Here is a 27,966-nt window from a genome sequence, read left to right as displayed (position 1 = left end):
TGCAGGGAAAAACAAACAAACAACCAGAAGTTGTTAATGGGTCTTTAGGAGATAGAAGGCAAAAAAGTGAGAGGAAAAGAGGGAACAGTAGAGAGGGGGAGAGACAATGAGAGGAGGAGGAGGAAGGAAATAGTTCTCAGAGTTATCCTTGGCCCTGAGCTGTTTAACATGCTTTATCAATGACTGATGAAAATGATCACATGGCATTCTTATCAAATTGGCAGATGACACTAACCTGGGAGGGATAGCTAGCATGTTGGACAACAGAATTAGGATTGAAAAAAATCAACTATATTTAATGATTAGCTTAATCTAATGAAATTTAATTTGAGAAACAAAATCTTACATGTAAAATAATAGTAGCTTAATATTTATGTAGAACTCATTATGTGTCAAGTGCTATGCTAAGCATTTTGCAGATATTATCATATTTGGTCCTCATGACAACTGTGGAAGATAGATGCTATTCTTATCCTCATTTTACAGATAAAGAAACTAAGATAAACACAGTTAAGTGACCTGCCCCGGGGTTACACAGATAGTGGGTGTCTGAGGCCAGATTTCACTTAATCAGATATGAATGGCCCTAAGAAGTAAGAGGATAAATTAGTTAATCTGCTTTTTAAATTCTGGTGAATCTCTCTCTCTCTCTCTCTCTCTCTCTCTCTCTCTCTCTCTCTCTCTCTCTCTCTCTCTCTCTCTCTCTCTCTCTCAATAAACACTTGCCTTCTATCTTGGAATCAATACAATACTATGTATTGATTCCAAGGCAGAAGAGTGATAAGGGCTGGGCAATGAAGGTTAAGTGACTTGCCCAGGGTCATACAGCTGGGAAGTGGCTGAGGTCAGATTTGAACCCAGGACTTCCTGTCTCTAGGCTTGGCTCTCAATCCACTGAGCTATCCAGCTGCCCCCCCTCCTCTCTTTTTTTTAAAACATAGTTTGATCAGGAATAGTTATATCGACCATAAATCTTCTAAATGTAGTCTTACTGGAACTGATTAGTGAATATGATAAGAAATCATGCACGGAAAGTCATATGAGGTCAGTTTTACACTTATAAGAGGAAAATGATCTTTTGAGTTCTTCAGAGGAAGGATGCTACATAAGCTAAATGAACAATAATAAGCATAGTAAGTTTTATGAACTCAAATCACATCAATTTTGAAAAAAAAGTGAAAAGCAATACCTTCTCATCTTCGAGAGCTGATAGTAAATTATTGGCACTATGTAAGCGCTTAGTTGTTAGTTGTCTACGATCTGCTAGATATTCTTTTTCCTCAACATTGTCATGGTAGGCAAGTTGTAAAGCTTGCAAATGACCTTCAATCTGAAAATCAATGTAAATGGAGGATTAAAACATTTCTTTTCACTTCAACTTCTATTCATCTCCTAGGGTCATGGACTGAGGAAGGAAGGGACTGTAAGGTAAATCAGGCCATGTGCTTTTATTAGTGAAGGAACTGATGTGCTCCAATCCAATGATCTCACAGGCAGGCAAAGCTTAGATGTAAAGCCTTATCTATTGATCCAATGATTCTAAAACCAGATCCATTCCATTATAAATAATGGAAATAGAATTCATACTGTAATGATGAATAGATTCTGTTATTAAACGTAAGCTTTTACCACACCATCTTCTATCACCAGGATTATTTCCTTCTCTAATTCCTGTGATGCCTTCTTTTTTCTTCTTGAATACAAGGCCTATGTCATATTTCTTTACACTTGGAAAAAAACTGAACTTGTTTATTTATTTATTTATTTTTTTGCCTCAGTTATGTTGAAGAAGAGAAAAAAATAATGAATTTCAAAAGTTTGTAATGAATTTCATCAGAAAATGTTAGTTCTTCCCTTATCTCCCTGTGGAAAAATGAACCACCCATCCTTCTATCCATCTCCTACTGCCTGATGGACATTTTCACTTAGATATCTCCTTGTAAACTGAAAAGCAATATATTTAAAATTGAAATGATAGCATTTTCCCCTCCAGAGATATTTTTCCTATGACTTCCCAATTTCTGTTAAGACTATCAATCAATCAATAAGTATTACTAAGTACCCAGTCATCTGGAAGAGATATGATGATGGTCTGAACCAGGGAACAAGGTTGGTTTGGGTATAAGTGGAGAGAAGAGGATTAGTGTGAGAAATGTCAGGGAAGGAGAAATGACAAACATGCCAATTAACTGAATACAGTAAATGTGTGGGAGTCAAGAGTTGAGGAAGACTCTAAGCTGGTGATACATGGCTTACTAGAATGATGGTGGTGCTCTGGACAGAAAAAGGTAGATTAGGAGGTGAGGCTTGTGCCTCAATCTCACCTGCCATCTCTTTGTCCCTTACTCTTTCTTTGTAACCACCACTGAAATCATTCCTTTCTTTTCATTCGCATTGTCACCATCCCAGATCACTTCCTGTTTGGACTATGGAAATAGTTTCCTAGCCTATAAAGTTTCTCTTGGAATTTGTGGCCTCTTCTTTTGAATATATTCATTGGTGGTAAATTTTTGTCCTCTAAGGGTTAATTTTATTTTTGAAAATAGCAAAAATTGTAAGTAGATGGACCTCTTGAATAAGATGGGTGATCAGACTGTGCAGTGACAGTTTTACAATGTATATTTTAACCCATCCTAGCTTCTTGGGTGTGTATGATTCACGTCATACCAAAAATGAAAGGGGGTAGGGGTGCCTTTTCCAGTCACTTACCCTAATTCAACTAAAGAATATGTAGGGTACTCACAAGAAGATCTGAGGAGGAGGAAGAATGTGAAGGGGGTCCCCTAGAAGAGGGAGGCTTTTTCCAATGTCATATATGTACTTGGATTATGTTGTTTTAATTAATGGGGTAATTCCTGGAGCAAAAAAGAAAAGGTTGACAGACTGCAAAGCAACCTGCCACAGGAAAAGGTGGATCAGAGTAGTGTTGTGGTGGAAGATAATAACTGAATAAGGTGGGTGAGGTTCTGCTAGAGACAGGCCTTGTGACTGGCCAGATATCCTAGGGATTATGGGGGACCCATATTTCTAGCAGCAGATGGGTTGATTCCCCAGTGTTTCCAGTTTGGAGACCATTGCACTTTACTATATTGTTTCTCATTATTCATGTTAATGAGAATAAATGTTTGAAAATTATATAACAAGAGAAAATGAACTGTGATGATAAGTCCAAGATAAGCTAATATTTATTTGCATATATACATTTCTCTTCTATACCAGATTGTAAATAATAATCTCTCAAACCTTTCCAAATTTTGATTATATGATATATTTTAATATGATATAATATGATGACACCGTGATTCCTATTAGGGATATACAATGAAATGATGAACTAAAAAATACTTAATTTTTCTTCCTAATAGTTCACCTGGATAGTAAAGTTGTTGAAAGTTAAGGACAGAATGACAAAACAAATAGATGAGCTTCTTACCAATTCTAAACCCTTCTGTTTTTCTAACAGCTTTTCTCGACCAATCTGGAGTACTTTTTGAGCCTCAGCTACTTGCTGTTGTTTTGGTTGTAACATCTATATGAAAAGAAGTAATATTTCAACATGAGCAAGGAATAATAGTTAAATATTAGTTACATGCCAAAAATTCTCTTCATATTTAAAATATACATCACAACGGCTAGCCCTTAGAAAGAAACTGTTTGGAATTATGACAGTAGTCGATTGACATATTTTCCACTTATAACAGGTCCAAAACTCTAACCAAAGAGTCCAATGTATCTATTGTTGTTGCTATTGTTATTCAATCACTTCAGTTGTATCCAATTCTTTATGACCATACTTGAAGTTTTCTTCACAAAGATACTGGAGGAGTTTGCCATTTCTTTCTCCAGCTCATTTTATACAAAAGGAAAATTGAGGCAAATAAGATGAAGTGACTTGTCCTGGCTCACACAGCTGCCAGATTTCCAAACTCTGCATTCTATCCACTTTGCTACCCAGCTATTGCCCATGTGTCCTATAGAGGGCTAATGAGGGGAAACCCACTTTGTAGATGAAATTAACATATTATAAGAAAAAAAAAACTCTTTTGGAAGGGGCATTCAAAATGGATCAGTTTGGGCAAAATTTACTGGCTCTTGAATTAAGCAGTAAAGGTGAAGTTCCAGTGCATTTAATACAGAGAGAACTTTATTCTCTTCTAACCTCATTGTAACAATGTGGAAAATCCACACTCCTTCAAAATGGTAACATTAGGTATACCAACATTCAGCTTTTACCCGGGTAGCCTAAAGTCACAGATTCTTCTATACTCAGGAGTACCCTTTGTCTAGAAAAGAAACCTTTTGTCATCTAGTCCTGGTAGTAATTTTGATAGCTGGTCTAATTTTTCTTGACTGAAGTTAATGGTCATTCAGTGGTGATCTCCTATTGTACTTTTATATTATCAGGTTAGCAGAAATAACATAAAATTATGCTAAAGGATAACTGGAAATATCACAACATCCAGTTTAATTGAGGAAGAAAACTGCTTAGGAATTTGTTCCTAAGAAGGGAATTATTCAACATGGCCCCTTAGAGAGAAGAAATGATAGCTCTCATGTTTACCTTTTAAAATGTGTTTTTTGATCCTTTTTTGTTTTTGCATCATAGTCAATTTCACTACTCAGGCTGAATCTTTCCTTGTGACAAAATGAAATGAAACCATACCAAACCTAATCCATTCAACACAGAGATATTATATATATATATATATGTATATATATATATATGTATGTGTATATATATATATAAATATTCATTTATTTTTTTTATTACTCCAAGTTCAACTTCTTTTTAGTTATCTTTTTTTAAAAAAATCCTTACTTGCCATTTTAGAACCAGTATTGTATATTGGTTCCAAGGCAGAAGACTGGTAAGAGCTAGGCAATGGGGGTTAAGTGACTTGGCTAGGATCAGACAGCTAGGAAGTGTCTGAGGCAAGATTTGAACCTATAACCTGGCTTTCAATCCACTGAGCCACCAAGCTACCACCTTGTCTTTAGATTTGCATTGTTAAAATCATTGTATAAATTGTGTTGTTGACTTTGCTTATTTCTGTCACATCAGTTCATGTAAATATTTACTCAGTTCTCTGAATTCCTGATAATTGTCATTTCTTGCTCTACAAATATTTTTGATTATGTTTATATACCATCATTTTTCTTCTACTCTCTAATAGATGGTCAGCTACTTTGGTTCCAGTTATCATTACAAAGGGTGTAGTTATGAACTCTTTGACATATTTTGAATTTCCATTTCTATATTTGACCTCTTTAGGATATTTACACAGCTGCAGAGTTCTTGGGCTAAAGGCCATGGAAATTTAGCCATCTTTTTTGTGGGATAACTCTAAAATGAAACCCACAATCATTAAGACTACTTCACAGTTAAAATAAGTGTGAATCAGCATGCTTTTTGATTTCTTGCAGCCCTTCTAGTTATTATATTTTCTTCTTTACCGATTTGAAAGGAGGTGGAACTGTCACTACTTTTTTCTTTAAAGTCTCAGCTCAATAAAATACAATTTATTCTAATTAATATCCAATCTCTGATTCCATTCTGCTTAATTATCGTTATTACTCTTTACAAAGAACATAATCAAGTAGTACAAATCTCCCCTCCACCAACAACAACTAAAACCCCCAAACAAATAATAGTTTCTATCTTGCTTGCTAAGAATTCACAGAAATATAAATGTTCTGTTGATTTTGGTCACAGTTTAACTTTCAATTACCTGTCATGCTGATTATCCATGTTGTCTGCATGGTATGATTTTCACTTGTGGCTTTAATATGAAAACTGTATGGCCACATATTGAAGAAGAATCTTTAAAAATATTTGTCATTCTCATCTTTCCACTCTCCCTCACTCTTCATATCCAGTTGGGATCCATTCAAAGGCATTCTCTCTGGTCTGGAAAGCCCCCCAAGCCTGGAATGCTCTTCCTCTTCCATTCTTACTACTGACTTCCTGGTTTTCTTAAAGTTCCATCTAAGATCACACCTTCTTTAGGAAACATTCCCTACCCCTCTTAAATCTTTCCCTCTCCAATGCATTCTCTAAACAGCTGCCATAGTGATCCTCTTAAAATACAGATGTGACTGGGTCACTCTTTTGCTCAACAAAATCCCTAATAACTCTAAAATTAAGAATAAACTCTACTGTTGATCATTGACACTCATTCACAACCTGTCTCTAATCTATCTTTCCAACCATATTATTCATTGTACCCTTTTATGTACCCTGTGGTCCAATCAATTAATCCATAAACATTTATTAAGCGCCTACTGTGTACAAAGAACTGTGCTAAGTGCTGAAGATACAAAGAGATGGAGCTTATGGTTTAATGGCGGAGGATAACATACTAATAAATACATACAAAACAAGCCAAACATAGGATGAATAGGAAATAATTAACAGAGGGCAGGCACTGGAATTAAGAGGAGTTTATTGAGTAGGGAGCCGGTTACAACTTGATAAAATATGTATTTTAGGAAAATCCCTTTAATGGCCAAATGAAGGATGAATTAGAGAAGAGACTTGAGACTGGTCTTTTTGCTGTTCCTAACAATACATTTATCTTTCTCTTTTAGGCCTTTTAATGAGCTGTTTTTCTTTCCTGAAATGTATGCCAGTTTCACCTTCACCACTTAGAAACTTTAGCTTCCTTCAAGAACCTCCTTTATTCCATAAAGTCCTGATTCCCTTTCCACCCTCCACGTTTCTAATCCCTCTTCATCCCGTTATATTTATAATGCATATATTTTGTACATATCTATCTATCTATGTACTTGTTGTCTCCCTCAGAGAATGTAAGGTGCTTGATGGCAGACTTGTTTTATTTTTGTCTTTTTATTTTCAGCACCTAACACAGAATCTGGCACATAGTAGGCACTTAAGGAAAATGCTTGTTGATTGAGTATAGTTTCATAATGAGATAATTGGTTCCAAACAAAACAGACTGAAAATTCAAAGTATTTTCATCCCCAAACAAATGTGATTAATCAAGACTTGGTAATTACTTCCCAACTGCTTCTCTTATGCCCTTCCAAAATAGATGCTTGATGAAAGCTTTTGATGATACAACTCCCTATTGCTTCATTCCACTTCTCTCTTTTCAGTTGAGAATATTATATTAATTCCTACATCAATGGTTCAAGAATTCTTTTAATAACAGAACTTTAATAGAGTTGTGAAATTTGATTGTGCTTAAAAGGATCATGAATATCATTGAAATTAGTTTGGGGAGAAGATGGGAAATTCCTAAGTGGGACAAAAATAAAAATCTTGGATAAAGGACTTACATTGTGAGTCTTCTTTTGCCAGAAGAAAGGCAACTGATTATTCTAAAGCTTCTTTTCTGTGTTAAATTCCTATGCAATTATCATAAGTGGTTACTTAACTCATTTTTAGGACATTTAAGAATTTTTATTTAAAAGAATTATTTTTCAATTATCAAGCATTTAATTTTTTACCTTTCTAGCTCCTACTCATATAGGAAAGAAAAAAAGAAAACCCCATTTCTGGTAAAAAACTCTAGAAAATATAGGAGCAAAAGAACTTTTCCTTACTATGCTAAATTGTATATATCTAAAAACAAGAGTCAGGATTATATTTTATGGGGATAAACTAGAGTCCTCTCTAATAAGATAGTAATGAAGCAAAGATGTCTATTTTTTAATAGTTTTAGAAATGTTAGTTATAGTAACAGGACAAGAAAATGAAATTGAAAGACTAAGCATAGATAAAATAGAAAGCTATTCATTTTTGGATACAGTGTGATAGTTTGCTTAGAAAACCCCTAGAAAAACAAGAGGATGTACTTCATTGGGGAATGGCTGAATAAATTGTGGTATATGAGGGTGATGGAATGGGTGCTATAAGGAATGATGAATTGATGGAATTCTATAAAAACTGGAAAGACCTACATGAACTGATGTACAGTGAAATAAACAGAACCAGGAGAACATTATACACAGAGACTGTAACACTGTGGGACAACCAAATGTGATTGACTTTGCTACTAAAAGCAATTTAGTGATCCAGGACAATGATGAAGGACTTATGAGAAAGAACTGTGGGAGTAGAAATCCAGAAGAAAACATGTGATTTATCAGTTTTTTATGGGTTTGTGATTTAGGGTTTTGGTTTTAAAGGATTGCTCTTTAAAAAAATGAATAATATGGAAATGGGTTCAAGTAATTTTACATATATATATATCTCCCTGTGTAATTGCTTGTCAACTCTAGGAGGGAGTAGGGATGAGGGAAGGGAGAAAATATGAATCATGTAAGCATGGAAAAAATTTAAAAGTTTAAATTTAAAAAATTAAAAAAAGAAAAACTCTAGAGTGCCAACTTAAAAATGAATTAAAACAATTATTTCAGCAAAATTGCAGAATATTTAATAATCTACTTAAATCATCAGTAATTTTCTGTATAATATCAATAAAAGTCAGCAGGAAATAATATAAAGAGTAATTCCACTTAAAATAACTGTAAATATATAAAACACTTGAGGATCTACTTAACATATATATAAGAATTATATATACCATATATACATACATATGTATATATATATACTGTTAATAGAAGAAAAGACAGATTTAATTAGAAAAATATTAATTCATCATGGGTAGGCTGGGCCAATAAAACAAATAAACAATCTATACTAATTTGTTTATTTAATGCTGTACTAATCAAGATACTAAAGGTTTACTTTATACAACTAGAAAAAATAATAATGAAATCTATCTGGAGGAAAAAAAGGTCAAGAATCTCAATGGAAATAATGAGAAAAGAAAGGAAAGGGGCCTAGTAGTACAGATCTCTAACTATAGAGATACTATAGTAATAAATAAATAAATAAATAAAAATATATATGTAATTCTCAAAGCAATTTGGTACTGGGTAAGAAAACGAGATTAATCACTGGGACAACATATGGAAAATAACCTTGCAGTCTAGTGTTTGACGAACCCCAAAGACCCAAGATTATGGATTAAGGACTCTCTATCTGCTTAAACTTTTGGAAAAACTGGATAGCAGTATGGCAAAAATTAAGTTTGAATTAGCACCTGTTGTAAGGAAATGAGAAGGAGCTGCGAGGGAAGAAGCAAGAAAGGTTCTAGAACTCTGGAGAAGTGACAGGGCTGTGGCTTTTTCCTAACAGGGAAGGAGAAGGTTGATTTTTAGTCTGGTCTTCTAGGGTGGACCTAGTGAGCTAGCTATTTTTCTCTCCTATGGCTTTTCCTGTTGATCCAGCACAACAACTTCCTGTAGCCATGTGTCCTGTGGACTGGTTGAGATATTCCTACAGAGCTGCTAAAGACACCAAAAAGCCATCTGTCAGTGAGACTATCCCTTTGAGCCCTGGTCCTGCTTACTTTCCTATCCAACTACCTCCATCACCATCCAAGGGGGGAATTTGGGTTAGAGAAGTGTAGTTTATTGTAGGAACTGGGACTTTTAGGTAGAGAGCTAACTGTCAGTACAGACATCATCTCTGAAGCTACCATCTTGTTTTGGGGGGAGGTTTATTTATGTTCCTTAGTTGAGATATCCCAAACACTTTTCACCTTTCTCTTAGTTATCAAACCAAACTGTCCCGTTATTATACAGTGTCTGTATTTATTAGCTCAGGGTCTGGCTCTGCCTGCCCTGGGGTGGTATACCCTCCCCCAACCAGATTACTGGCCCTATAATACCACCCTGGAACCTACAATTATCCCAAATAAATTAGTTATTCCAGTTAGTCATGTGCAGATGGAAAATTTTCAACCTGAACTGCATTCCCAGCATCCTTTTAAGTTACGTCCTCATTTTACATAAGGATGCTTGGAAGATAAATTTGGCTGAGACCCATGCTGTGAGGCTCTTTTTTCCGAGTTGGTGCTTTTGGCAAAGTGTTGCAGGTGTGAGTCTCTGTCTCTCCTTGCTCTGCTCACTTGACTGAAAGAACTTTTTTCCTTTTCCTCTCATTATTATTATTAAAATCCTACAGTTATTTCACACCTCACACTATATATCAAGATCAGCTCCAAATGGCCAACTCTTAATATACATATTTTAACTTCACTTTTTGTGGTAGGATTTATAACTTTTGTCAGAAATTTAGTCCCAAATATTTCTTCTCTTAACAGCCTTACCTCTGGTGTTAAATATGATCAGTTTGAAAAGTAAAACTTGAAATACATAACAGCGTCTATGTATAACTAAAATAAACAAACACAAACGTCCCTAGCTTTCAAAATAGGTGGTAAAGATTGTTGAAATCCAGGTTTGAATATAAAAACTTTATGAAATATTTATTATGATATGTATAACCCAGTGGAAATTCTCGACAGCTTTGGGAGGGAGGAGGGAAGCGGGGAGAGAGAGAACGTGAATCATGTAACTATGGGAAAATATTGTATAAAATATGAAAATTTATTATGATAAATGTGTTCCTTTTATGATTGATTTGAGATATATGTTGAGAGCATTAATACTGGAAGTACTTTATATGTGTGGGCATATATTATGTTTGTGTGTGTGTATATACTCTTAAAAATTTATTATTATTTTTTGTGTGCATACTCTTGATTTGATTTCAGGTACTTATTAACTGTGATCCTGGGCAAGTCACTTAACCTCTGCCTGCCAAAGTTTCTTTAACTATAATATCAAGACAATAATGGCATCTACCTCCTGGGGTTGTTGTGAGGATTGAATAATATAATATTAGTAAAGTGCTTAGCACAGTGTCTGGCTCATGATGGACACTTAATGTTTTGTCTTAATCTAGTACACTGCTCATTTTGTTGTTCCTCTTGCATGAGAGTCCATCTTCTGACTCTGTGTGAGTATATATATATATATATACACATATATATATGTATTTATAATACAGAATGATGCATGTGATGTACACATACATATCTACATACATAAATACATAGTTGCTTGTATGCTGTCTTCCTCAATAGATTGGTGGCGACAATTTGCCCTTCTTTGTATCCCCAGTGTTTAGCAGGGTGCCTAGCACATGTCAAGAACATAATAAGTGCTGTTGTTGATGATGATATATATGCATATGTGTAATAGAGTATGTACAATCTATGTTTTGCAGTCCCTGTGTATGCTCCCACATAGACATATATGTGTATATATACATGTAAAGGATTCTAGCAAATTGATGTTTGTATTCTTCTGACATTTACCTCAAATGAACCATAAAAAATGACTATGATAAACATTTGACAAACATTTTTAGAAGCCAGCAATTTTCAACAAATGCTTTAACTCCTCTTCCCCCTCCCACCCCTAACATATTGGGTATCTTTACCAAGATGTCCTTATTATCAGTTTTACTTAGCAGAGTATCTCTGAATTTAATACCTGGGGTAGGTCACTTGGAAGATGAATATTTACAAAACCAATGATGATATAGTAGAGGGCATCTTGTTCTGCAGCAACTCAAATTTATACTTAGCAGTGGGTGACCCTTATAGAGAGGATGACAACTTTCAAGTACTATAGCCAACTTTCTCAGACAGAGCCGAGAACACTTGTAGGTTCTTTCCCCAGGTTCATTAGGAAGGATAGAATCAGGTGAAAGGATATTATTCCAATATTTGTGTGGTCCTAGGCAAGTCATTTAACTACTCTCAGACTCAATTTCCTAAAAAGAAAGAGGTTGGACTCAAAAACCTCTAAAGACTTTTCTTTCTCTGATTCTAAGCTCCTATGATTTTATGAGATTTGCTAGTCTTTGATATTCCTCAGTCTCTCAATTTCATTGGGCAGTTTAACTTCCTGGTCATCAAAACTGTCTATCTACATGTAGATTTTTCTCTTCATTTTTGTATGCATGCATAGAATATGGTTTTGCATATGTATATTTATTATGTATTTGTATAATTATAATATTAATAATAGCTGGAATTTATGTAGTACTCTGAGGTTAGTACAATGCTCTATATTTGTTATCACATTTGATTCTTATAACAACTCTGGAAGGTAGGAAAATAGATTTAGTTTATGTATGTGTATAATTCATTTACAGATGAAGAAATGGAAGATCAGAGGTTAAGTGACTTGCCCAGGGCCAAACAGTGAGTTTGTGTCTGAGAAGGATTGAACTGGTCTGAAGCTTTTACCTATTACTTAGTTCAGGACCAGGATGTGAAATCTTATTAAAAATCATATGATGGAATCCTAGAGTTAATTTTTTTTTTGAGATAGAAGAGACCTTAAAAGGTGTACGGAATAGAGGGCTGGATTTGGAATTGGGAGAATCTAGGGTTCAATCCTACTCTGGATACTTGCTGGTTCTGTGACTCTGAACAAGGTAATCAATCTTACTGTGCTTCAGTTTTCTCAGCGGAAAATAGGAAGTTTGGACTAGATGACTTTTAAGGTCCCTTCCAGCTCCAAATTTACTGTCCTATGAGTCTTAATTTTACTGATGGACAACCTGTGTTCCAGAGACAGATTAATCTTAGTGGAGGAACCTGTAACTTCCCAACTTTAAAATTCTGTGATATTATGATGCTTCCCAATCTAATAATGCTCTTTCTACTGTCCCACAAAGAATCAACATGAAGAGTACAATGGGAATGAAGACCTATAGAACAAAAATATTTATAGCAGCACTCTTTGTGGTAGCAAATGTGGTGAAAAAAGATGGATATCCATAAGTTAGAGATCCATGAATGCAATGGGATATTATTGGCACTATTGCTATTGAGTCTTTTCAGTCATTTGAGTCTTTGTGTTGCCATTTTGGGGATTTCTTGACACAGATACTGGAGTGATTTGCCACTTCCTTCTTTAGCTCATTTTCCAGAGGGGGAACTGAGGCAAACAGGGTTAAATGACTTGGTCAGGATCACACAGCTAGTCAGTGTCTGAGACTGGATTGGAATTCAGAAATATGAGTCTCTGACTCCAGGGCCAGCACTATCCACTGTGTAACTTAGCTGCCCATAAAAGCAAACAGGGAAACTACATATTGCTAAAAGGTACCATACACAATGAAGTAATAAAAATTTTTTTATTGCGAGTTTCTCTAATAAAGGCCCAACTTCTCAAATATATCGAGAACTGAGTCAAATTTACACATTTCCCAAAGGATATGAAAAGGCACTTTTCAGAAGAAGTCAAAAGTATCTATAGTCATGAAAAAAATGCTCTAAATCATTACTGGTTCAAGAAAGATAAATTAAAACAACTCTGAGGTACCACCTTACACCCATCAGAAATGATAAATGTTAGAGAGGATGAGGGAAAATCGGTATGTTAATGAACTGTTGGTAGAGTAGATCTTGGACAATGTCCAAAGGGCTATAAAACTGTGCATATTCTATGACTTATACATTACCAGACAGGGTAAATGCATTGGTTTGTTTAGTTAAATATGCCCTTTTTTGTTACAAAGAAGGATTTTATAGGAGAAAAAAAAGCAATTGGGAAGTGATAGTGTGGAAAGGAAAACTGAAGCAAGTTTTGGACTTTCTGCCACTCAGGTGGAACAAATAGCAGTTGGAATGTTGGAGAGAAGATATTGACAAGAATGACAGTTGGTAGGGGGAGGGGACTTGGAGAGTGACAGTTTGGCTCATGACTCTCTGTCTCCTGGCCCTTGGACTGGAAGGAACACTCTCTCCCTGTCTCTGGAGAGTAGTACCTCTCTTCCTGATCTTTTCCAACTGTGTGCACTACCTGGATTCCTGTGATTGTGTCATTGAACAAAAGGATTTAAGGGGAGCACTTTGAACTGTAAGGCTGGTCTTTAGGAGTGTCAGCCCAAAGAGACAGGCCCAACCAACTCTTAAGGTCAGGACCTTTTCTTCTTCTTGCTGTCTATTGCTAAAGACTGAACTTAAGAAAGCTAGCATAGATATAGTATAGACAGAAATAAAAGAAATCCTCTACCAGGCTGCTAGGCCTGGCCTCAGCTCCAAAGCTGAGAGAGACTCAAACCTCATCTAGGGAATTCCCTCTTCCCTCTTCCCTGATACCTCCCAATTCAAACTTGTTATTAAATTCATCTTTATTTAAATAATCACAGTCAGATAAGAGGACTATCATTTCAGGGGGATATAGAGGGAGCTGAACCCAAGGACAGTTGTTCAACCATAGATGGTCCTTATAGGACCACATGCTGGGTGACCTTGTTTGGGGGGGTGGTGGTGGGTGGAGGCTTATCCCTCAGGGGATTCTGGGCTTACCTGCTCTGGGGTATCTTTAACATCAATCAATAGAGAAGACATCCCCTCAGGCTATCATAGTTGGCCCATTTCTTGGTAACCACATTTTTCAAAGATAGCCTCTCAACAGGGGTATCTCTTCTATTTTATCTCACTGTCAGCCATATTCCCTCTGGCCCTGCAACTCCACCATTCCCTGTTATAAAACCTTCATTATCCTCTATCCCTTAAATCCTCTACTATCACTTTAAAAATTTCAATAGAAATGTTAAATAGCATTAATAAAAATATCAAAAACAAAGTTATTGGTAGGCTAACTAAAGAAAATCATTTCAGAAAAGGTAATAGAATATATTTTTAATGGTCTATATGAAGATATATGGAAATATGCACTCAGAAAATTTTATGCATATATATAAAATACAATAGTAGGATTATATTTTTTAATGTTGATTTTACCAAAATAAACCATTTTAATATTGTCTTAATTATATAAAATAAGGCTATATTCATGTATGTATATTCATATATGTACATTATATAAATATATACATGTTATATAGGTATTTCATGAAAAATAAGAGATTGACATCCTGAATATTTCCTTGCTACTGATGAGCTACTCAAAGGAAGGTACCCAGTATACTGAGCAGATCCTTTTTGGAGAAGTTAAGGAAGGACCTGGAAAAGAAATGCTAGATAGAGAAATTATGATGAGGTTAAGGATCTCCTGAAGTTTTCTAGAGTGGTATTTATGGTTCTCCTCATTTATCCACAATAGGGATTAGTTTTTCTAAAAGACTACAAAGCTGTCCTTGGGACCTGATTGATGCCTGGTACTTAGGGGCATAAAAAATCCAAGTGTAGTCAGGCCCCCCACCAGTTTAGGTAGATGTCTGAAGACCATGTGAGGCACCATAGCTTCCCCTATAGACTAGACAAGCTTCCACATGGAGAAGAGGTGGGTCATGTGCAGAGAAAGAAGCTAAGGGCTTATCTATCCTTGCTGCATGTCCTTGCTGTGTTAAGGTAAAGTAAACTTACCAAAATTGAACCTCAGCTAAGAGAGTGGTGGTATTAGGTCCACCATACCACCAAATATCCCTACAATACACTCTTACTGGAGAAACAATCACAATATATCTAGTCTCATAAGGATGAAAATACATACCTTCCGTACTTCATGGTAATTATTTAAAGCTATTACCCACTGGCACATGGAACAACAGGCCACAGAAACAAGAGCAATCTTCTTTGGGTTGAAATCAGGTAAATTTAAATATTTTTTCAGTTTTACAAATGCCTAAAGGAAATAAAGACATTATATGAGAAAGGTGTTCTGGATTTGACATATTATTTCTGTATATGCATATAATAACTGCTTTCATTATAGAAAATGAGAATTGATTGGATTCTTCTGATCCTTTCTCCTATGGCAGGCCCTTTGGCAAATATTTATGTCCAAAGAGAGGCTGAAACTATACAAAGAAGAACAAGAACTTTAACTCAATATATATAAAATTTTAAATTAATTAATTTGTTTTCTTCATTAAAGTTCTCAGGTATCTTCCTCTCTTCTTCCCCTCTCCATACTAGACAAAAAGAAATGTGTACATATATTGCTGGTTTCTATTTATCAGTTTGTTTTCTGGTGGTGGATACATACACAAGTCATTCAAACAATTTTTCTGTTGCTTTATATAATATTCTCTTGGTTCTGCTCATTTTACTATTCATAATTTCATGTAGATCTTTCCATGGCTCTTTTTAACTCCTACCTTCTGTCTTACAATCAATACTAAAATAGCAGGGTACCCTGACGTGTGTGGATGCTGAAATCTACTAAGGGATACCCTAGTCCCCTGTCAGTGCAGTAAGACAGTTGGGCCTTACCACACTGGGACAGAGAACAACTCAGACCTTAAAACAGTTTCGATGTAAAAATTAACAGGTTTATTGGTAAAACAAAAGGTAGGGAGGGAGGATTTAGGAATGAGGATGCCCTAATTATTAAGGCCTTTCACTTCCCTCTTCCCTCTAAGTTTACTGTGAGGTGAAGGCTTCTTTTTCTTGATGCTCCCTTTTGCTCCCTGCTTCTTGCTAATATCCCCAAAAGCCCTCCTTATTCTACCCGACACTATAAATCTTCCCTGGTTGAGTGATTAAGATGTGACAGGTTTCAAGAAGAAAAAGGATGGACTCCAGGTGTCTGAGTTCACCCCAGCTGGGCTGGGCCTGAGGTTGGCCCTCAGCCCTCATACCAACAACTAACTCTGGACAACAATGTTTTTATGTCAGGGTAGAGAGTATGTAGGATCTTTTCAGGCATATTTCTTCTTGTGAAAAAAGGTACTCCCCCAAAGAAAATCAAAAGGTTTCCTTTCTCTCACCAACAGGCTTGATAAAACTGGATCAGTAGAGATCAGCTTTGTCCTCTCTCAACTACCAGACAAGGAGAGCACAGTTGGTCACTGCTCCTTCAAAATCTTTCCTCCCACATTCCAGAATCTTTATCTAGAGTTCCTAGCATGTGGTCATACTAGTCTCTGCAAACTAACTTTTTACTGCGCTTAAATTAATTTCTATTTCTATTATTTCTACCACAATAATACTAAGTATTGATTCCAAGGCAGAAGAGTGGTAAGAGCTAGGCAATAGGAGGGGTCAAGTGACTTGCCCAGAGTCACACAGCTAGGAAGTGTCTGAATCCAGATTTGAACCCTGGACCTCCCGTTTCTGGGCCTTGCTCTCAATCCACTGAGCCACCCAGCTTCCCCCAGATCTTTCTGTGTTTTTTTAAAAATCAACCTCATTATTTCTTTTTAAATTTAATTTTATTTCTTTGTTTTTTACTCTTACCTTCCATCTTGGAGTCAATACTGTATATTGGTTCCAAGGAAGAGGAGTGGTAAGGGCTAGGCAATAGGGTTAAGTGACTTGCCCAGGGTCACACAGCTAGGAAGTGTCTGAGGCCAGATTTGAACCTATAACCTTCCATCTCTAGGACTGGTTCTCAATCCACTGAGCCACCCAACTGCCCCCCTCATCACTTCTTATGGTATAGCAGTATTCTATCAATGTACACAATGGAAATGCATTATGCCACTACCCACTACAGCTTGCACAAGTTTGCCAATGTGAGACTGTACACAACTGAGTGCAAAGCAGATTTTTCTGTATTGGCTGATGGAATGAAAGGAGACCAACCATAGTGCATAGAAGTTTGTCAAACTTATGAGAATATGAGCCAAAGATAGGAACATATAGGTATATTAGAGGAATGTAAATCAAAACAACTCTGAGATATCATCTCACACCTATCAGATTGTTTAAAATGATGAAAGGGACAAATGACAAATGTTGGAGGCAATGTGGACAAATGGGGACACTAACATATTTATGGTGAAACTGTAAACTAATATAACCATTTTGGAAAGAAATATAGAATTTTGTCCAAGGAGTTTTAAAACTTTGGATACACTTTGACCTAGCAATACCACTATTAAGTTTGTTTTTTAAGATGATCAGGATAAAAAGGAAGAGAAATCACATGCTCTAAAATAATTACAGCAGTGATTGTGGTGGCAAAGAACTGGAAACTGAGGGGATGCCCATCAACTGGGCAACGACTAAGACACTTATAGCATGTAATAATTGTAACTTGTTAGAGTTTCTTTGTTACAGCTTCTGAGAAAATACTTTAAAACACATACTTGGGAATATAAAAAAAAATAGGGCATGTAACCTTAAAAAACTAAACCAAACCCCAAATGACTCTTTTTGGTACAATAGCAATTCTTAGGCCTGGGTTGGTAGTCAATTAGCATTTACTAGGCACCTACTATGTGCTAGACACAGGATTAGCCACTGAGGATCCAAAGAAAAGCAGTCCCTGGTCTCAAGGAGCTGTCCATGTAATGGAGGAGATAATATGAAAGCAACTATGTATGAACATATAAACAGGAAAAATTTAGGGCGATTTCTAAAGGAAGGCACTAAAATTAAAGAGGATTAGAGGAGATTTCTTGTAGATGATGGGTCTTTTGGCTATGACTGGAAGGAAGTCAGGGACCTAAGGGGTGGACATGAGGAGGGAGAGTGCCAAGCATAGGGGACAGTCAATGAAAATGCCAGGAGGCAGGAAGTAGAACTTCATGTGTGAGGAATAGCAAAGAGACCAGTGCCACTGGATCTGAAGATTATGTCTATGTTTGTGAGGGGAGAGCAAGGTGTAAGATGACTGAAATGATAGCAAGGGGTCAGGGCTTTAAAAGCCAAATAATTTTATAATTGATCCTAGAGGTAATAGGGAGCTACTAGAGTTTACTGAAAAGGGGACTTACTTGGTCAGGGTTGGGTTTTAAGAAAATTTATTTAATAGCTAAGTGACTAAGGGAATAGAGAGGGGAGAGACTGGTGGCAGACAGACCAACTAGAAGCTATTGCAATAGTCCAGGCATGAAATGCAGAGAGCCAGTACAAGGGTGGTGGCAAGGCCAGAGGAGAGAGGACGGACTTAGGTGACAGATGGTGCTCTCTTAGTTGACAACTGATTGAGAGTGAGGAGTCAAGTGGTTTCCCCATCTTCAAACTAAGCTAATATAATTGAACAAGGCATATAACTGTTCTGCTTTAGGCAGCTGTATAGACTGCAAATAGGCCCCTTCTTCTGTTCTTCAAAGTCAGAAAGTTATCTCATTGAATAAAAGCTGAATAGGGACAATGAAATTACACCCCCTGGCATGTGGTAGGCTCTGTATAAATGCTTATTTTCTTCCTTTCACTTTCCCACCTTTGCTTCCCTCCTCTATGTCTTTTACTCTGCACACTGAACCAGGATGGTACTATAGTCTGCCATTTATTTTATGTAATTTTATTTTTAAAAATTAAAAAACAAACAGACACCTTCTCTTTTGCCAATATAGCATGGCAAGGGCTAGGCAATTAGGATTAAGTGACTTGTCCATGGTCACATAACTAGGAAATGTCCGAGGCCAGATTTGAACCCAGGCTATCCTGATTCCATATTAGGGACTACTGTAGTCCCTCCCTATACCCTGGGTCACTTATCACAGCTTCACTGTATCCTGGGTTAAAAAAAAATCTAATTCTGTATCATGAAGTTTTCACTATATCACGGGATTTTGCAGATAAATACCACACTGTACACAATGGAAATGCAGTATGCCACTACCCACTACAGATTGCACAAGTTTGCCAATGTGAGGCTGTACACAACTAAGTGCAAAGCAAGTGTTTCTGTATTGGCTGATGGAATGAAAGGAGACCAACCATAGTGCTATGTTCTGAATACTGGTTGCTGATTGGCTCACTGTTTATAAAAGTGTGGGAAAGATTATTAAGAGTGTGGAAAAGGTTTGTAGGAGAGTGGGGTGAAAAAAGAAATTCCACTGGGTTATACATGTATCATTGTTCAAAACCTATTCCAGGGGGCATCTGGGTAGCTCAATGGATTGAGAGCCAGGCCTAGAGATGGGAGGTCCTAGGTTCAAATCTGACCTCAGACACTTCCCAGCTGTATGATCCTGGGCAAGTCAGTTATTAACCCCCATTGCCTAGCCCTTACCACTCTTCTGCCTTGGAGCCAATACACAGTATTGACTCCAAGATGGAAGGTAATAGTTTAAAAAAACAACAAAAAACAATAAAAAACCCTATTCCATGTTAATCATATTTGCAGTAGAGCAATCTTTTAACATCAAAACTCTAATTGTATCTCCATTGAACCATGTGATTAATTATTAATCATTTTTCAGCATTTTTGTTCCCACAGTTCTTTCTCTAGATGTGTATAGCATTCTTTCTCAGAAGTTCCTCTAGATTGTCCTGGATCACTGCATTGCTGCTCGTAGAAAAGTTTGTTACATTTGATATATTGGTTTCTGTGTACAATGATGTCCTGGTTCTGTTCCTTTCACTCTGCGTCAATTCCTGGAGATTGTGCCAGTTCACATGGAATTCCTCCAGTTCATTATTCCTTTGAGCACAATAATATTCCATTACCATCAGATACCACAATTTGTCCAGTCATTCCCCAATTGATGGACACCCCCTCATTTTCCAATTTTTCACTACCACAAAGAGTGTGGCTATAAATATTTTTGTACAAGTATTTTTCCTTATTATCTCTTTGGAGTACAAACCCAGCAGTGGTATAGCTGAATCAAAGGATAGGAATTCTTTTAAAGCCCTTTGTGCATAGTTCCAAATTGCCCTCCAGAATGGTTAGACCAATTCACAACTCCATCAGCAGTGTATTAATGTCCCAATTTTGCCACATCCCCTCCAACATTTATCACTTTCCTTTGCTGCCATATTGGCCAGTCTGCTAGGAATAAGGTGGTACCTCAGAGTTTTTTTTAATTTGCACTTCTCCAATCTGGAGGGACTTAGAATATTTTGAATATTTTCTCATGTGCTTATCAATAGTTTTGATTTCATCATGTGAAAACTGCCTATTCATATCCCTTGACCATTTGTCAATTGGTAAATAGCTTCATTTTTTTTTGTAAATCTGACTTAGTTCCTTATATATTTGAGGAATTAAACCTTTGTTATAGAGTTTTGTTATAAAAATGTTCTCGTAGTTTGTTGCTTTCCTTCTAATTTTGGTTACATTGGTTTTGTTCATACAAACCCCTTTTAATTTGATATAATCAAAGTCATTCATTTTACATTTTGAAATGTTCTCTATCTCTTGCTTGGTCTTAAATTCCTTCCTTTCCCATAGATCTGACAAGTATGCTTCACCTAATTTATTGATGATTTCACTATTTACATTTAAGTCATTTATCCATTTTGAATTTATCTTGGTATAGGGTGTAAGATGTTGATCTAAACCTAAATTTCTCCATACTGTTTTCTAATTTTCCCAACAGTTTTTGTCAAATAGTGAGTTATTGTGCCCAAAACTGGGATCTTTGGTTTATTGAACACTAGCTTGCTGAGGTCATTTATCCTCAGTCTATTCTATTGATTCACCCTTCTGTCTCTTAGCCAGACACCATATTGTTTTGATGACCACTGCTTTAATAGTATAGTTTGAGATCTGGTACTGGTAGGCCACCTTCCTTCCCATTTTTTCCATTATTTCCCTGGATATTCTTGATGTTTTGTTCTTCCAAATGAAATGTTATGGTTTTTTTCTAATTCTATAAAATATTTTTGGTAGTTTGATAGGTATGGCACTATGAATAAGGAGATTAATTTGGGTAGGATTGTCATTTTTATTATGTTAGCCTGTCAAGAGAATTAATTACTTAAGTGACTTACCCAATGTCAAATAGCCAATATGCTTTATAGGTAGGACTTGAACCTAGATCTCCCTGATTTTAAGGGTAACTTTTGATCAACTAGCCCACTTCTGATTTTTTTTCTTAAACTGTTATTTTCTGTCTTAGTAGCAACTCAGAGACAGAGGGATGAGGGCTAGGCAAAAGGGTGTTAAGTGACTTGCCCCAGGTCACACAGCTATGAAATTTTTGAGTTCAGATTTAAACTTAAGTGCTCCCAACCCCAGATCTGAGGTCTATCTATTATGCTACCTAACTGCCCTGCCATTGCTTATTTTTGCAGCCTAGGCTCATATATTGCTATTTCAACTAATTATTTTTGATAATTAGGTACTATGGTCAGTAGCTTCTTCTCACTTGACATGGAATAATGTTAATTACTCCAGAACCTTCTTTTGGAGAATACCTGGGTTTGAATCCTAGTTATGGCACTCAGAGTTGGTGTGACCTTGGACAAATTGCTTGACTTCTGTGGACCTCACTTTCCTCATGTAGAAAATGGAAGTATTGGATTACATCACTTCTAAGGTCTCTTCCTGTTCTGAATTCTATGATCCTACAATGTTAGCAAGTTTACATGTAGAACTTTTTTGATTATTCTGTGTCTTTCATTTTAATCAATGATACATGTAACTCTGCCTTCTAAGCTAAACATTCCCTTTGAACAATGCTATTTATGTTGATCTTAAGTGCTTTACTCTCCAAGGAATTGACTTTTTACCTTTTCAGGTATGCTATCCTTATCCAGGTTAGTCAATTTTTTGAGGAATCCAGGATCAGCAAGGAGTAGTTTTGCAATTGCCCAGCTAGGTCTTTTCTCCAGAAGGACACAAACTGCATTCATGACAGTCAGTACAAGATAGGGCGGATGTGTGTACACTCTGTTAAGAGAAACAACACTTTGAGTCAAAAAACATTCAGTGTCGGTTCTACAGTTAGGTCTCTGTTTGACTGCAAGGGGACATTGATAAAAATGACATTCTGGGTGTTCAAGGACGCCACATTCTCCTGAGTGGAATGACTTATGAATGGTACCAATGGACTACTGTAGTTGTTTGCCTATCAGCTTCCTTATCTTGTGGTCATCCCATCTTCTATTCCTATTGTACATTTCCTTCATAATATTTTTTTTTACTCCTATTCTTTGAAGTTCCTCTGTGATTGCATGTTGCAGCTTGATCATTCCTACTATGAGTCTGCATTACCTTCCATGTGGGTACTCATAGACACCGTAATCTTCTATGTCTCATTTCCAGATATTAAAACTCTTATAATATTGTATTAGAAAAGAGGAATTTGTTTCTATGTGAAATGTAGTGGTCATTAGCAGAAAGAGGTGTTCTTTACTTGGTTCTCAGTTATTATGTCAGAAGACTTTCAGGAAGGTAGGGACATCTATATTCTTGCACCTTTAATCACTGTCATTTGGTACATTAACTGCTTATTCGAGCGATATGACTTAGGGATTTTATTTGAGACTTGGATTGCTTAAATAGACGTGTACTGATTGAGAGTCTGATGTCCAATCAGTCAGTCAATTAACATCGATTAAGAGCTTTTATGTGCCAGGCATTGCTAGGCACTAGGGCACTCTTTAGGCACTCATTTAAAAAAAAAAAAACATAATGAGACTGTCTATGTTCTCAACTGAGAATCTAACTCTAATGTATTGAAAATTCAATTGGCAATATAACTAAATAGATTAATTTAAAATTGAATATTGCATCAAATTTTAAAGTGCTCATTTCTATTTCATTGTACTCTCTTTTAACTTAAACTTAGAAAAATGGTTAGGCAGAGGAGGTAGGAGGAAAATCAAAATAATAACAAATCACAAAGGCTATTATTTTAGGGTATTCACAAGTACTTAAAGAATTAAATAACAAAGTTGGAAATAAACATACCTCAATTCAGATATGTCACTTTTGTCTAGGGCATTCAAAGCCACAATTGCATCTTCAAAAGCTGGTATCACATTACTCAACTCATCTTGTGTTTTCTACAGTAAGGATACAACACCAAAAGGAAATGTCTATTAGCTATAGTTCATAAATAGGAAATAAGAACACTCATTAATTAAATACAAAATATCATGAATTATATTTATTTGCATTATAACTTTGTTAGTTTAACCTATATTTCAGATATACATTATATACAGATAAGGGAGAGTTTGAGAAGGGTAAAGGAAAGAAGAAAGGGATAATACAGAAAAAGAGAAAAGAAAGAGATAGAAGAATGGAAAGAAGCAGACGGGGAGAAGAGAGATATAGGGAGAAGGCTATAGATAAAATCTCTATTCATTGAAAGCACAAAATTGGAGATAAGGCAACATCAGAAGTCTTATGAAATAGGTGAAAAGTTCTAACAATTACTAGCTTGAAACTGGACAAAAGGTTTTCCCAGAGTAGCAATGATTGAAAGTTAATTCTTTAAGAGCCACAGTTTTTGAGGAACATCTTTCTATACATGTTTAAAGTTTACGCGTTAGATATTTCTATCTTTGTACTACTGATTAATTTAACAAATATTTACTAAACCCTCCTGCATATAAGGCATTTACATGATTTTAGTAGTAGTAGGTTGTGTAGGACAGGGGTAAAAGCAACTACAGATGGGGGCTCAGTGGACTGAGAACCAGGCCCAGAGACAGAATGTCCTGGGTTCAAGCCTGGCCTCAGACACTTCCTAGCTGTGTGACCCTGGGCAAGTCACTTAACTCCACTCTTCTGTCTAAGAACCAATACCCAATATTGATTCTAAGACAGAAGGTAAGGGTTTTAAAAAAAGAGACTACAGAGAATGATACTGACAGATACAATTACAATGTCAGTTTTAACTTTTTTTGTTTTTGAATAGAACCCTTGAGACAGTTCTCTTATGGGTAGCAAGATATAAATGAGAAATGCCTGGTGTTAAAAAAAAGACTTTAAATAATGACAACTCCCAACACCTGAGAACCCTTTAATTTCTTTCCTCACTAGGGTCATTATCACTAGGTTAAAATACTGGATGTGAAAGGGTCACGTGAGCTATATGTCATATCATTTAACTTCTCCTAGTTTCAATCTACTCATCTGTGAAATGGGAATACTAATATTCATCCTAGTCCACCTGATAGAGATGTTGTGAGGAATGCTTTTTATGTTTTATAAATTTTTTGTCATTCTTGGTGTAAGGGGGCACTTAAAGGTAAACCTTGAGTTGTAGCATCTATTAAATTTTAAAATTATTTTTATTCTGAACTTAAACACTAGATAAAATAGTTTTTTTCCATATATATAATAGAACAGAAAAGAGGGTTGTAAATGGCAAGATACAGGTTTCTCATATGTATGTACAACATGCATTACTTCTAAAGTATATAATAAATTTAATTTGAATAATTATGAAGAATTATAGAATTAGAAGAGATCTCAGAGATCATTTTGACATGGGTTGTAGACTTTCCCTGGACACCCCAATACTCCAGCCAGAAGAGTATATAGAAGACTCATTTTTTTCCTTGAAGCCTTTTGGCCTGTTCCCTCATTTTTGATGAGCACAGATAGGCACATGCCAGCTTGCTCCTGATCTACTTTATGTCCCAGATATCTAATTGTTCTCTAAACTATAAAGTTCAGTCCCTCTAGACTTTGAGGCATAGGATATAACCACATGAACCATCTCAGGTTCCAGAGACCCAGTAACATGCCATCATCACCCTTTCTCTAGTCACGTAGACCCTGTTGTCAACAGATTATATAAAGCCCAGAATCCATCTCCTCTAGGAGGCAGTGTCTACCCTTGCACAGTGTCTCCTGGCCATTTCAACATGACTTCTAAATTAATAAATTTCTCTTCTTATTTTTAAGCTAAGTTTTGGAGACTTGAATTCTTACAAAGGGTAACCTGTCATGAACTGGGGTTTTTTTTTTTTACTATGAAGCTCTTCTGCAACAATTTTGTCCAGCTGCTTAATTTTATTGATGCTAATACCGAGGTTAACTGGCCAGGTCAGTGTTTGATGTTTGTAAGCCTCATGTTCTGAGAGGCAGAACTCACGCCTGTTTAGCTCACTATGTTGAACATTATAGGTACATGGAGTTATGTGGATGGCATTTAATTATTACCTCAGCATACGCTTCTACAATTTGTATTTCCTGTGCCATCAGTTCTTCATCCTCCTTTACAAGAATCTGAACTTTTTGCACAATTCGTGAATTTTTCTGTAATTTTTCCATGAGGATCTCTGTTTCCTACAGAAAAAAAGAATCAAACTATATGTTTTTTTTCTTAGAATCTATCTGAAACAAATCAAAGCTTCCAATATTTCAGTAATTGACAAATTTATTAGAGAAACTAGGATGCATTTGTTTCTTGAGAGGATTAATGCAGAACAAAATCTCCTTCAGATAATATGTGTGGAGAATGATGATAGGAACCAATTTTGTAATAATATAAAGATCACAAGCAACCAGAACTCCTGACTGATGTCTTAAAGATGCAGGAAACCCCTGATTAGCATCTACTTCTAAGCAAGTATACCTTAGTTTTTTCTTCTATTTGAGGACCAAGGATGACAAGTTCTTCATGCATTTTTGCAATTAGAGACGACGCTTCCAGAATCTTTGAAAGGCCGTTGTTAAAACGATCCCTGAAGAAGGCAAATAGCAAAAAGCTGTAAAGTAGAATTTTTGTGTGTCCTTCAATTGACCTATTTACTAGAAGAATACAACCCTGCATTTTAAAACCATTTGCATCAAAAATACAGCTTAGAAACCCTTCAGAATTTGAAGACGGTGACTATCAGTCACCAGAATTTCTCAAGTTCCTACTGTGTACCCAGCATGGTAGTATAAGCTCTGGTGGTGTTTCCATGGAAACAGAAGACATGGTTCCTGCCTGTGTATAGTTCATGATCTCCAGAGAGAGATAGTATGTAATATATAGATATAATATATAGAAAGAAAAATATCAACAACTACAGAATGTGTAATTGCACATAACTAAATATAGGGATTTGTGGTAATTGACAATGAGCTTCAGCCACAAACACACACACACAAATCCCATTTGATTTACTGATCTTTAAAATTCCTCAATTAGAACAACATTCCATCAGCTAAAGCCAAATGGAATTTTTGTCAGTTTCTTGCCACAATGTGAGGCATTGAGGGAAATTCAAAAGAAGCAGGTGGTTTTTTACCATAATGAAGCATGCATCTTAATCAGCAGGAGGAGATTAATCTATGTAAATCAATAGAAGATAGAATATTATGAAATCCTATATCCTATGGTACATGGATCTAGGAGTTCAGAAATTAACTTCAGTCTCAGCAAGCAATCAAATCAATAAGGACATAGGATCATACTTAGAAGCTGCTGAGTTCTACCTCCTCGTTTGATAGATGAGGGAACTGAGGCTGAGAAATGTTGTGACCTGTCATCACATAACTGGTAAATGTTTGAGGCAATACTTGACTTAGTTATTCTCTACTACAAGTCTAACTCTCTGTTCAGAGGGCCACTTGGCTTTGTTGAATGATGCCAAAGCTGAAAAATATTAGAATTGCATGTAGGGTGAACAATGATCCTAATAATAGCTGGGGATTATTAGAGGGTCATTTCTTTTTTGACTAAGAGAGGCATCTATGACCTAGAAGGAGCATTGACTCTAGGTTCAAATTCTGATTGTTTAAATTCAAATATTAATCTATTTATTCTTAGGCATTTCTGAGCCTCAGTTTCTTCTTGTGTAAAATTAGGCTATTAATTCCCCCAACATGCTTATAGAGTTATTATAATGTTCATTTGATTAGTGTTTGTAAAGCATATAAATAGAGATGTCTGTTGCTCGCCCCCCCCATCCCAGCTTAAAGAAAGTGGCTTTCCTAGACTCCATTTCACAAGGTGTTTCAAAAAATGGATTTTTAAAGGAAAAAACAAACATTTACCTTTTGTCTTGGAATCATTACTAACTATTAGTTCCAAGGCAGAAGAGTTTTATGGTTCAGGCAGTAGGAGTTAAATGATATGCTCAGGGTCACATAGCTAGGAAGTATCTGAGATCAGATTTGAACCTAGAATTTTTCATTTCTGTCCTTGGCTCACAATCCACTGAGCCACCTAGCTGCTCACAGAAAAATGGATTAAAAATTTAGCTAAAACATCATTCAGAGGTACCAAATATGCTCTCATTTGCCTCAGGGCCATAGTACCACATCTTTCAACAAATAATTTTAGTTTCTCTTATTTAACTTAACAACAATATAAAGAACACATTCTTTGTGGCATGGTGGAGGTATCTGGATTTAGGGGTATAATGTATATATATATGTATATTCTGATACATATGTTAGTGTTTTAAAAGTTAAATTAGGTGTTTATGAATATTTAAATCTTTATAGGTTAAAAATTTGATGAATATAGGAGAAGGAAATTGTTCTCTCTCTCTCTCTCTCTCTCTCTCTCTCTCTCTGTCT

General features: G+C 36.0%; 1 protein-coding gene across 3 annotated transcripts in view; it reads right to left on the bottom strand.

Moving 5' to 3' along the window:
- Window positions 1–27,966, bottom strand: part of DNAH14 (dynein axonemal heavy chain 14) — a 433,094-nt gene that overhangs the window by 93,756 nt on the left and 311,372 nt on the right. For all 3 annotated transcript variants that reach the window (XR_008916229.1, XM_056815999.1, XM_056816000.1), the window contains exons 60-66: window positions 26,030–26,138; window positions 25,615–25,740; window positions 23,407–23,501; window positions 22,224–22,383; window positions 15,361–15,492; window positions 3,434–3,529; window positions 1,190–1,330 (exon numbers count right to left, since the gene is read on the bottom strand). Coding sequence is in view for 2 of the 3 variants with exons in the window: in XM_056815999.1 (XP_056671977.1) it covers window positions 1,190–1,330; window positions 3,434–3,529; window positions 15,361–15,492; window positions 22,224–22,383; window positions 23,407–23,501; window positions 25,615–25,740; window positions 26,030–26,138 (859 nt within the window). In the remaining variant the exon portion in view is untranslated. The remainder of the gene's footprint in view (window positions 1–1,189; window positions 1,331–3,433; window positions 3,530–15,360; window positions 15,493–22,223; window positions 22,384–23,406; window positions 23,502–25,614; window positions 25,741–26,029; window positions 26,139–27,966) is intronic.

The sequence above is a fragment of the Monodelphis domestica genome, chromosome 2 (genome assembly GCF_027887165.1).
Source record: "Monodelphis domestica isolate mMonDom1 chromosome 2, mMonDom1.pri, whole genome shotgun sequence".
In the NCBI taxonomy this organism is placed as follows: domain Eukaryota; kingdom Metazoa; phylum Chordata; class Mammalia; order Didelphimorphia; family Didelphidae; genus Monodelphis; species Monodelphis domestica.
Note: the sequence above shows the minus strand (reverse complement) of the source record. Positions and strands in the feature narration are given on the sequence as shown.